The following is a 12,871-nucleotide window of genomic DNA, read 5'->3' as shown; positions in this document are numbered from 1 at the left end:
ACATTTGATATCTGACCATAGAAACTTTTGATGAAATAACCTTTCACATCAGACCCAGGGGTAGCTTATTTCTTGACACGTCGACCCAAAGAATGGTTATGACGCCGGTTATATGACGTCAAATCAAGTACTCATCGGCCTACTTATATTTCTGGTATGAAGTCTCCCCTTATAAAACATAGGTTCACAGTGGGCTTCTTTTTAATCTATATTTTGTCTCCATACCAGAAATATAGTGATAGGTAGTTCCCGGTGGTATGCTAAGATTAAATCTAAATAATTTTCCCTCTAAATTTATTATACTAACCTCCTTCTATACGGATAAACTCCATAAGTTAGTTTCTTACATACTTTAACTGCTCTAAATTACCATCAATAATCTATAGTTTTTTTTTGTATGGCTCTCGAATATTCAATTTTGAAATCTTTTTAAGTTGTCTGTAAAAAAATACAATGATATGGTTAAACTCTGCAGTTCTTTGAGGTTTTAATGGTTTTCCTTATTGTCTCCCTTTCATTTTTTCAATTTGTTGGGGTCTTATAAGCATAGGATTTTCAAGCCTGTCATCTTTAAAGGGAAGAAACTATTTACATTTGTGGTATTGTTGTTTTTGCCTAGATAATAGCCGCATGATTCTGTCTTGCTGTTTATAAAATTCAGTGTCATTTTTCTTCACCGGCTCATTTCCAACTAGTCATCCAACAATATGTATTATCATGACTTGAAATCGTGAACAGTTTTAAAAACCTTTCACAATTGAAGTAAAAGTGGGCTAAATAGTGGCGCAGTCATATGGTGAACTTTCCTCAAATATGGGACCTTAAATGCATCATTTAACAATGTTAAATCTGAGATGCACAGCCCTACGTGTTATCAGTGTCTATGATGTAATATTGAAGCCCTAAAAAAATGATCAAGAAGTGCCTCAAAAAGTAAAAAATCTTGAAGTTACCTGTTTTACCATACTTGTTTGAAAACCGTTTGGAAAACGCAAAATTTGGTTTCGATTTCCAATCATAAATATCTTGATAATCAGACAGACGATCGGCTTGTAAAAGTCATGGCATTCCTGACTGACCTAAAGGTTTATAAGTATCATCACAGCATGAGGTAAATCCAGGATTTTGTTTCAGAATCTGAGACAAAGTTACCAGATCCCTTTAAAGATTCATCAAACTGTTTTGAGTACAGACTAAGTATATCGGCACCAGCTTGAGACGGCGGTGCTAAGGAGTAATCAATCATATCGATTCGATCTTATCTCCCCGTTTCCAATATCTGATGGTACACATCGAGATGGGCTCTTTGCAATCCATTGTTCTCTGCAACTCCTGCCTTTGTCATACAAATATAAAAAGGAGTATTCCAAACCACGAAGATCATCAGTACGAGGTTACGCACTAGTTTGCTGTTAGGAACCTTGGGCATCGTTCGTATCACCGATCTGCTGCCTAATTTTCATCTTTTTGAGGAGTAAATTCGATTGGAAAAGATGCGTTCTTGGACCATCGTGGCCATATTGGCCCTCTATTTAACAGTCGTTAAGTCAGCAGGACCAGTACAGACAGAGGTAAGTGACTTTGATAACTTTATGGCAACGTTATTTTCATGATATAATGTTGATGTCACTAAGACAGCTTGATGTCGCCGCAAATTTGGATCGATAAAGGTGCGCCATTTTGCCTTGCGTAGCCTTTACATGTTTATGGAAAAATGGAAAAGAGAACATCAACAATTCCTTGAAGTTGGTCACTAAAACTGGGCTATTTACATATTAATTTTTGTAGTCGTCTCGCTTTCAACTTTTCAGTTTTCTTCTTCGTTTTTTCCTTCTTCGCCAGTGTTCTTCAACTTTTATGAACTCCCTCTATTCGACTCCACCTTTTCATTTCCTTTTTCCTTCTTTTTCATCTATCTTCTTTTTCTTTTCTTCTTCTTCTTCTTCTTCTTCTTCTTCTTCTTCTTCTTCTTCTTCTACTTCTTCTCCTCCCCCTCTTCCTTCTCCTGCTTTTCTTATCTTTATAGAGTGGTGAAGTGTGACGTCATCTGAAAATCTATTTTTTTAAACTTCTCAATTTTCCGAAAGAGCTTCAGAAATAATGTCCAAATGTCGAAACCAATTGAATATGTTAAGTATTGGCTGAGATATGACCATCTGAATAAATAGATTTCCTTTGGGAACTCAGTGTTATATTGCTCTAATTTAATGAAACGTGCAAAATAAATTCAGACAAGGATTAACAGTAATAATTAAATGAAGTGTCAAAGCTTCCGCGCTTCACGCGGGGGGGGGGGGGGAACTGAATTCAGACAAGGACATGATACAGCGAATCGTCTTCTTTCTCTAATAATTTAATGAAACGTCAAAGCTTCCGTGCTTCGCACGGGAGAGGGGAAACTAAATTCAGACAAGGATTAAGAGTCGAGAACGGTACAACGAATCGTACCCTTTCTTACTAATTATATGAAACGTTATTGCTTCTGCTCTTCACGCGGGAGGGTGAAACAAGAATTAAAAATCAGGAACAGTACAACGAATCGTCTTCTTTCTCTAATAAGTTAATGAAGTGTCAAAGCATCCCCGCTTCGCGCGGAGGGGGGGGGGGGTAAACTGAAAAATAACTTAGTTCCCTGGCCCCGGGTTAATCGGGTTAAATTTGTAGACATTGGGACATTGGTATCAATATATTTGTCGGTAATTGGTGGCTAGTTCTGTCGGTTATCGGTGGCCTCTACACCTCCCCCCCCCCCCCCCCCCCCCCCACTAAAAAAGGTCTAGCGACGCACCTGATAACAACACAGTTTATACACTCGAGATCATTTTTGCAAGTAATACTGGTGAAGTACCAGACCGCCGTCTTTGTGCATTGTGCAGCAACGAAGTACAACGTATCGCGTAGTGACAGATCACTTTTCTCTAACTTATAACCAATCAGAAGACCTCGTTTTTTTTTCTCCAGAAAGTGCCTTTGGACATTAATGCGCCAAGTGTGGTTCTCAAATTGCCAAAGATCCCTACTCTTGGAGGGAGTAGGAGAGAGCAATTTTACGTCATATTACTCCAGGAAGTGCCTAAAAATGCGTCCAATGTATTTCTAAAATTGCAAATGCTTCCTACACTTCGAGGGGATTCTGACCCCCTCCCAGACCCATCCCGCTTGGTCGCTCCGCTCCCTCGCCGCTGACGCCTCGCTGTCTCTCTTCGCTCCATCGTTTATCATATATTTCAACCCATGTGATTTTGTCCCCCCCCCCCCCCCGTAAGAAATTCCTGGATCGGCCACTGATACCCCTACAATAGTCACTCCCTATTTTGTTGTCCGAAGGGGTATGGGGGAGGGGGTAAATGATGGATCTTGGGATAGTTGTCGTGGACAATGAATCGGTGGGTAAATATCGGGGGGGGGGGGGGTTGTCCTAAGAGGTAAATGTCGGTGCAGCGGCGTTTCCAGACTCCGGCCTAAAGAGCGGCGAAATAGCTGTATAGTTCTGCAAGGAAATCACTTTGTGACTGCCCTTAGTTTGTATTATAGGGGGTGGGGGGGGGGGGGTAACATCCAATTAAACTTATTTTCAGCAGAGAGTGGGAAACTGTTGGAATGAAAGCATTGGAAGCTTTAGAATAATCCAACACAGGACAAAATAACAGATTGAGCGAGAAGGGAAGGTAAACAAGCGAACTTTTTGTAATATTTCATTTTAATTTACAGACGGTTTCCTTTTCCAGTTGACAGAAATCTGTCAGAGGGGGAAACTTGCCCCCTTGCCCCTCAAGCAGATACGCCAATGTGCCTGGGTTAAATGTCCTAGATTCCCTAGCCAGGACATTATCTCTCTCTCTCTCTCTCTCTCCCTCTCTCTTACCCCCTCTCTCTCTCTCTCTCTCTCTCTCTCCCTCCCTCTCTCTCTCTCTCCCCCTCTCTCTCTCTCTCTCTTTCTCTCTCTCACACTATGGATACACCTCTGTCTATTATCCTAAATAAATGACCCAAAATTGTTCTCTTTACAGGATGAGGTAGCAGAGCAACACGGTCCCTCCACATCACAGAAGGAGGCTCTCCGTGAGAAGCAAGCCCATTTCCTCGAGCGTGCCAAGGAGATCAAAGCAGATGACAGCATGACCGATGAGGAGAAGCAGAAGGAACTTCACAAGCTGAGGGAACACGCCATGCTCTACATGGGCCCCCACGCCATCCTCCCCCACGCCCTCATGCAGGAGTCACCCATCCCAGCCGTGGAGGAGAAGAGACAACAACTAATCCGATCGGTAAGATCTTTTTGTTTAATTGTTTTGTGTTTAAATCAATAAATATGATTCCATGTTGCCCCTAAAATAAATCGATAAACATATTAAAATTCTGTTTCAATATGGCACCATGCCATCCGCTCACGCGGCCTCATGCAAAACTCTCAAAATTGCCCCGCCATAAATATTTATAACAATATTGATAATGAAATATGGGGAGGGGGAGCCATCCTGCCACTCACCCTCATCCAAGAATCGCCCCTCCCAGTGATGGAGGAGAAGAGGCAACAGCTGGGGGGGGGGGGGCGTTTCACAAAACTTGTCATCAGTGACAAATGACAGTTTGTGTTATAAGCTACTGAAATACTTGTTTCTGATTGGTTATCAGCAGATTTGTCACTGATTTTAGTCACTTGTCATCAGGCGCGTACGCAGGATTTTGTCAAGGGGGGGGGGGGGGTTTAACATTTATAAATCTGATTAAGCGGGGGGGGGGGGGGTAAGAGGTCACTTTTTTTTCTTTCTTTTTTGTCCCAAAAAAAATCGCAACGACTCAGCCAACCGCTGAATAAGCGGGGGGGGGGGGGGGGGGGGGGGTAAGAGGACACTTTTTTTTTTTTTTGGTCTCGAAATTTGAAAATTTGACATTTAGCTCCGTCGGGGGGGGGGGGGGTTTACACACACAAAATTACCAAAGGGGGGGTTTAACCCCCCAACCCCCCCCCCCCCCCCCCCCCCTGTGTACGCGCCTGCTTGTCATTACAAAAGGCTTTGTGAAACGGGTCCCTGGTCTGCTCGGTAATATCAAAATGAGACACTTTGTAATATCAAGAAATGATACTCAAAGTTGCCCCCCCCCCAAACATAGAATAAGCAATACAAATAAAGTGTTGTAAATTAGAGGCCCTCACGCGAAAATGTGTGCCCATACGTCTGTGTGTACGATGATTGGAAAACAAATCCTCTTTGATGAAATTCCGACTGGGGTGACGCGAATCTTTTTTACTCCTAAAATGGTGCCGTGACTAGGAATATTCTCAGTACATTTGCTGGAAGGCTGATAACATCCAAAAACATTTGGCACTATATAATTGACTTTTCACCAATCTTATTTCTTTTTATTTAATTTCAAAGATTAATTAAGAAAAAAATGAAAATGCCGTGACTCCTGAGTAGTAAGCGTCTATAAAAAACAACAACAATATAATACGTGAATGTATTATATCCAGTCAAAGCTAAGCTTGAGCTCTAGTATGGGCATCGTTTGACGAGTGAACATGGCCATAATTTATTCTGGATTTGTTTATTCTGCAATAGATTGATTGTTTGAACCAGTAAAATAAAAACAACCTCACAAAAACTTGGCTGGAAAAAAGATGGGAATCATCTTCAATAAAACTCGCAGCTCTCATTTGTAAATAGTGACTTGTGTTTAATAAGCACCTGGTGTCGGGCCTGCGCACCTTGATTTCCTTATCTTTCTATTTTCAATACTCTACCAAAAAATGTTAGGCACATGTCATTTTGTTGTAATCTTTAACAAACAGTGTCAGCTTTTTTGGATTCTGTGAGAATTGATTTTCTATCATTACCAGAACTCAAGCTTGTCTTTAAAGTCACAGGAAAAGAAACATTATTCTATCCGGGTATGATGTTGTATAGTACATGCACGTTGTTCAAATTCCACCTCTTATGGTTTCCTCTCTTCCCAGGTCGAATCCGTGGCCATCAGCGACCGTGATTTCGAAGAGAAGAAGCGCGAGCTCGAGATCATCCGTGATCGTTTCAAGGAGGAAATCAATGCGATCCATCAGCACCTGTCCGACGAAGACATCAAACAGGTCCGCTCCAGCATCAAGAAACGCGGCGATGCCAACGCATACAGGCAGATGATCCATGATGGCATTCGCGGCTCCATGGAGGCTGAGCCCCGTAATCGTGCTTTCAACGAAGCCGTCTATAAGGGCATGCAGAAGCTGACAGCGGGGTTGAAGAACAAGGAGGCGGGCGACTACCGTAAGCAGATGACCGGCAAGCGGATGGCCGACGCCGGCAAGAAGGCGGAGAAGAGGCGATCGGCCAGGGAGTCCAAATCCCGCCCAGATCTTTTCTAAAGAGATTTCTACGATTCGCGCTTTCGTGTGAAAACTGCGCTAAATAGTGTGGCCCTACAATATTTGATTTTCGATGAATATTATTTTAGGATTTCAGCCAGGAAAAAACACATACTTTTTAATCATCCGCCCGAGTATAATGAGATTTGTATAGTATAAATGATTAGTGTAACTAGAGTGATTATATCTACTATTATAATAAAGTCAAGCTGCGTGCGGTCATTTCGGGTAAATATTAACGATCGCTTCAAACCCTCTATAAACTTTATCGGAACAAACACATACATAAGTATATCAAGTATTGAATACAAATAATTCCAAAATGGCTTTCGTGTGACGTGATATCGTATAGTTCTTTTCCTCTTCACCCTCATGTTTTCATGCAATAATCCATTTTGAAACTACGTCTATTTGTAAAACAAAAGAAAAAAACACCATGAGAGATTGAACATATTTTTTAAATAATTTACTTGAATCTCACATTTATAATATAAATAAACTTTAATTTTAAGTTAAAAACAACAGTTTTGACGAATATATATATATTTCTTATTGTATACGAATTTTACAAAATGTTCGATGTTCAAAATACTTATGTAGTTCTAAATATATCAGTCTAACCCGAATAAATAGTACATACACAACAAATCAATGATGCTCTACTTGTCTAGTTATTGGGTGAATATGATGTTACATACTTGATTATATATTACTGTCAGAAGCCAAAACTAGATTCGTAATAAAGGCCATAATTATAAAGGTCCAAAAGAATATATTCTTGTTCGATATGATGAATATTATAGTTATACATGTAGTAGAATAATAATGATGATTGAAATAATGATAACAATAGTAATGACAATAATAATAATAACAATGATAACAATACTGAAAGCAATAAAACTACTATTTCTAATATAGATGATAATAATAATACTAATAATAATACTGATTGTATTACTACTAATAATGATAATATAAATAACTTAAATGATAACGTTTTAATTTTCTATTCAGTTTACAACAAAAAAAGTATCAAAAGCAAACGGAAGTATGAAGCAAACAAATTCAATATACACCTTTTTATGAAAAGGAAATGAATACAGTCATGAAAAAAATAAATCTTAAACTATTTTTTTAATAAGTATGACATAAATATCTATTACTTTATGATAGCCAGTAATATTTTCACCTTATTTCACTTTTTAATCATGACATCATGATAGTTTTTCCTTTAAAAATCTACACTTTTTCTATTTACGCAGTTCTGTTAATATCATCCCTAACTATGGGAGAAAAACAAATATTCATAAATCAAAGTGATTTTTTTTTTCAGTCGTGTAACAGGTGCGAAACATATGGTCGACACGACACAAACCAATAGACTCTCCAAACAGCAGTTCAGGAGAGTCCTTCAAATACGACACAATAAATCAATATCCGCACCTAATTATTCTACTCGATTATGACGGTGGTAAAAGAACGTAAAACAATGAAGTAGCTATGCGTTGTGCCTATAGTACATTCTAAATAATATGTATTTTGCATTTCACTACTATTGAATTATAAATTATCAATTCGTACACACGGTATTTCTGTTACAAAGGGAAATCCAACATTTACAAGCTGAAATGGGTGGAAGCGCTAATCCATGCTTTACAAAATCTTAGGAAAAGAGTGATTTAATTTTGTAACCTCTAGTGTAGAAATGCTCATCTAGATGAATACACAACATGTTTTACTCTTATTTGGTCTAAAACTAAACATCCTATACCTCGGAGCATTTCGACGGCAATGTCTCATCAATTATAAAAATCCATGTCAAATGTTGAATAAACAAGTGTAATTCAGACTTTACTGCTTTCCGAACAGAGAAACTGCGTCTGCAAATACCTCTGTATGTTGGAAATTATTGAATATTCTTGTACCAACTTGCTCGTAAGTAGGTTTAGAATAATGGATGTCCTTATCTATCATATAAACCATTAACTCTGTTGAACATCTATTTTTTACGAATGGTGTTATGACTACTATATAATACGTAATAATAAATAATGCACGCCAGGGCCCTGTCTTTATAAAAAGAGATGCGATTGATATCAATTGCAACTTTTTTAATAAGACGGGGCTCAGGAATGTCCGATTGGGGCACGAGCCCTTTGACCCCCTTTTAAAGCCACCGTGGTGTTTATAAACCTTCGTTGAGGCAATGGCGACCAGTTTGGCCCATAATGACATTGTAAATGTGCATAATTTCGGTAGGATTGACCCCATATATATACATCATAGTTTTATAATGACATACATTGGACGGCCTCCTGGGATGAACGAAATGTTTGTCGTTTTTAGGTTCGACGTGGAGCGTCGATGCCAGTATTCCAATGTAGGAGTCATCCATGGCGATCGGGACAATACTGTCGAAGAGGGGCACCATTCGGTAGACGACGTCCGTAGAAAGCATGTAAGTCGGCCCGCCAACCATATCCGGGAAGTACTCGTCCTTAAAGTCGTAGTAGGGAACAAAGTGAGGGTCAAACGAATCTCGAATCGGGTCATCATTGCGGATTACCTTGCCAACGTATACATCCGTTTTTTGTTTAAAGGTGTTATATATCCAGCTTGTCAGCACCCGGGTGTTGACGAATACATGAGAGCCAGTCTTGAGGACATACGACGGACGACACGATGGATTCGAAGTCTGGAGGTCATGCAGCCACTTCATCGACATCATGACTTTCCTTGTCTCTTCAGCTTCAAGGTCGGCAAAGTCACCCTGCAGGATGTCACGGTTCTCAGCGTTTTCCTTTATGATATCAGTGTCGGTTTTACCACTTCCGGTGGCAAAGACAACCCACCAGGTCAGGTCGACTTCTGCGATGCCACGAACGTTAAACCTTTCCGGATTGCCCCACGTCCTGCGGATGTTCTTTCGAGCATTGGTCGCATAGGTTTGAGAAAGGACAATTATGAGAACGAAGCGCTTGCGAGGGCACAATGTGGGATCTGGCTTTTGGAGTAGAGTCACTGGAAAGTCCTTCGGCCTGGGCTTAGGCTTCATATCGGCCACGTCATGGGCTTGCGGATTGATATGCCTGTTTGGTTTAAACTTTGGTAGTTTAGGTTGATTGTGTGGGTTCATGTTATGCTGTTCAACGGCCCGGTAGTCAGCGTTGATTTCATGAGGAACCTGCAGGGGGTAATCCTTCTTATGTTGATTGGGTTGTCTTCCTAGAACATCAGGGAAGTCTGGAGCTATGTCTTTTGGATTGATATCGCTTAATTTACCACGGTGGTTTAAGATCATCCCGGCTTCTGGACCAATGGGCAACACTTTAGGTGGGCTTTTACCCAAAGACTTGTGATGTGGGGCGGCTTGTCTAATATCGGGCACTTCATCTCCGACTTCGAAGTCGTTATCAGGTACATTACCATGGTCTGGAGCTATGTCTTTTGGATTGATATCGCTTAATTTACCACGATGGTTTAAGATTATCCCGGCTTCTGGACCAATGGGCAACACTTTATGTGGGCTTTTACCCAAAGACTTGTGGTGTGGGGCGGCTTGTCTAATATCGGGCACTTCATCTCCGACTTCGAAGTCGTTATCATGTACATTACCATGCCGATCTTTAAGCTGTCCGTTTCTTTGGGCAACCTTTCCAGGTTGATTTTGAAGTCTATGACCTTCATTTTCATTTTCGTTGTCGTCATAAATCTCATCCTCCTCATTTTCCGAGTCAAAACGATTCTGTGGTTGAAATCTATGTTTACTCTTTTCTATATGCTCCTTTTGCTGCTTGACTCGAACTTGGTCCTCTTTTTCGGGAGATTGTTTGATCCACCACCCCTACCCTGTGGATTAAATTGATCTTCATCTTCGTGTTCATTTGTATCTGAATTCTTAATGTTCATTCGGTCTAATCTTTTCTCTTGATCTATAAATCCAACATCATCACCCCTACCATCATCGCCATCCAATTCTACTCGTCTATTCAGACCATCGAATTTCGGATTCACGTTCTCAAACATGACTTGATCCGCTCCGTCACCTTTTCCAAATCCCTCCGCCTCTCCATCAGTTCTCCAGTACGCGAGGTAATAGATACAGAGCGTTGCCAAGGCAACGGAGACGGTGAAGATCAGTCCATTCCATTTGGAGCCTCGTATGTTGGTCCTGTAAAAGTAGGAGGATTTAAATCCTCCTTTCGGTTTCCCCTCGTCGTACATGGTGCCCATCTGTCCAACTATTGGGTGTTGCGCCCGAGAATGCAGGGTTGTCGTCTCACTATGCATTTGTTGAATTTCAGGTCACATAAAAATTGAAGCTGATACGAATATTTCCTCTTTTACGAAACGTTAGTGCTTAGAACTTGATATAATTTGAGCAGACTCTTTTCGTGCGGATGCGATAACAATCCAGCACCGAACTGTGACACAAGAACTTCCACTGTGATGATTCACACAACATTGCAAACTTACATGGTTAGCATGATGATCACGCGGCGGGAGATTTTGTTGTTTTGCTCAAAATGATGACATGATTGGTTATTGATAGCAACTGACGGCATCTAATTTGGCTCAATAGCAACTGAAATTTAGACACGTGTCCTTAAACACGACATCTGGTTTAGCTGCGAAACTCTCCCCTCATCTAGTTTTATGTATTAATGCTGAGTGAAATAGGGGCGTCACCAGAAACGTTTTATGAAGGGGATTGTCGGACTTGATCTGCTGACCGACAAGTTTGATAAAATCTTCTAACAAACGAGAACGATTCATACGTCTCTCAGCAAGGGGTAGGGGCTGGGGTTGTGGTTGGATGGGGCTCCCTAATTGACACATTTATGGATATAAGAGTTACGGATTGGACCTGCAACATACATATGAAAAGGTTGGGCAATATTTTCCAACACTTTGCCCAACGTTGTGCCAATAGTCAACCCAACCATCTATTGGGCAATATTTTGCCCAGTGGTATTGGTAAACGTAAGTACGTGCATAATTGTTTCGTATTTTGCTCAACAGCTGGTCAAAATTTTCCAAACAATTGGACTACCATAGTCGGGCAGTTAAAGGGTCATATCTCTGCCCACATTTTGGTCAAAATACGAAACAATTATGCACGTGTGAAGTAGGGTACTTACGTTTACCAATACCACTGGGCAAAATATTGCCCAATAGATGGTTGGGTTGACTATTGGCACAACATTGGGCAAAGTGTTGTAAAAATATTCCCCAACCTTTTCACAGTGTAACAGTGTAACAGTAGGACGCCCCTGGATGAGGGCCTGTGGATAGTGGGGTGGGACTGACAAAGGAGGGGATCGTGAAAGAGGAAAGGAGGGTAATGTTGTTAGTAATATATATAAATATAGAGAGAGGAAGTGATAGAGAGAGAGAGAGAGAGAGAGAGGGTAGAGACAGAGGGAGAGAGAGACAGAGAGAGAGAGAGACAGAGAGAGAGAGAGACAGAGAGAGAGAGAGAGGGTAGAGAGAGAGAGAGACCGAGAGAGAGAGAGGGTAGAGAGAGAGAGAGAGAGAGACAGAGAGACAGAGAGAGAGGGAGAGAGAGAGAGGAGAGAGAGAGAGAGAGAAGAGAGAGAGAAAGGAGAGAGAGAGAGAGAGAGAGAGAGAGAGAGAGAGAGAGAGTGTATAGAGAGAGATAGAGAGAGAGGGGGAAGAGAGAGAAATAGAGTGGAGAGAGAGAGGGAGAGGGAAGAGAGAGAGAGAGAGAGAGAGAGACCGAGCCAAGGAGATCGATTGAGCGGTGAGGAAGTTCTGCGTGAATATATAATCAATAATACAAATTGTTAGGATCTTTTTTTACTTTTTATTTATGTTTTATTGATCATTCATAATCACTTGTTTACAAACAATCATATGATTAATTACAGATCAAACAAAGAACAAAAAGCAAAAAAAAACAAAAAAACAAAACAAAACACAGCAGCAATACATTATACCATAAGATAATACAATGAAAAGCTACTGTTTTAACTCAACCGCGGGGGGCTCAGCTCGGGGACCAGAATGAACATCCCGATCATACAACAAAGAAACCCGACCAGGTGACCCGAGCAGACTTCAGCGAAAGGGAATAAAGACCGCTCCCCGAATCCCCTGCGGCGCACTTTTTTGAGCAAGAGATGGCAACGAATATTCAGAAACTGTTATGAATCTAAATCAAAACATCAAAGTTCGAACAAGGAGTCAAAAAGACCCAATGTATATTCTATAAACATACAATTTGTTGTATGTACGTTAAATTCTACATAAGAAAAAAGTTAAACATCGATTTTTTTTTTTTTTTTTTTTTTTTTTTAATGGATGGAAAGTTTGTTTCTCCTTTCTGCAAGGACATCCTCAGTTTCTTTATGTATCTTGACAAATGATTTAAATGCAATCTTAATAATAATAATAATACATAAGATTTATAAGGCGCCAAATCCACTTGACAATCAAATGCTCAAGGCGCAGCTTTTGCAAAAGATGAAATACATGATACATGGA

At 40.5% G+C, this 12,871-nt stretch overlaps 1 protein-coding gene across 1 annotated transcript; it reads left to right on the top strand.

Annotated features, from left to right (window-relative positions):
• Positions 1–1,374: 1,374 nt before the first annotated feature.
• Positions 1,375–7,013, top strand: LOC115929330. The gene is made up of 3 exons (XM_030998098.1): positions 1,375–1,571; positions 4,011–4,268; positions 5,960–7,013. Exons 1-3 carry the CDS (start codon positions 1,494–1,496, stop codon positions 6,359–6,361), a joined length of 738 nt encoding a protein of 245 aa, XP_030853958.1. The 5' UTR covers positions 1,375–1,493; the 3' UTR covers positions 6,362–7,013.
• The last annotated feature ends 5,858 nt before the right edge of the window (positions 7,014–12,871 follow it).

Source organism: Strongylocentrotus purpuratus, unplaced genomic scaffold (assembly GCF_000002235.5).
Source record: "Strongylocentrotus purpuratus isolate Spur 01 unplaced genomic scaffold, Spur_5.0 spur5_scaffold_4, whole genome shotgun sequence".
Taxonomy (NCBI): domain Eukaryota; kingdom Metazoa; phylum Echinodermata; class Echinoidea; order Camarodonta; family Strongylocentrotidae; genus Strongylocentrotus; species Strongylocentrotus purpuratus.
This window is presented reverse-complemented; position numbering and strand designations above follow the sequence as displayed.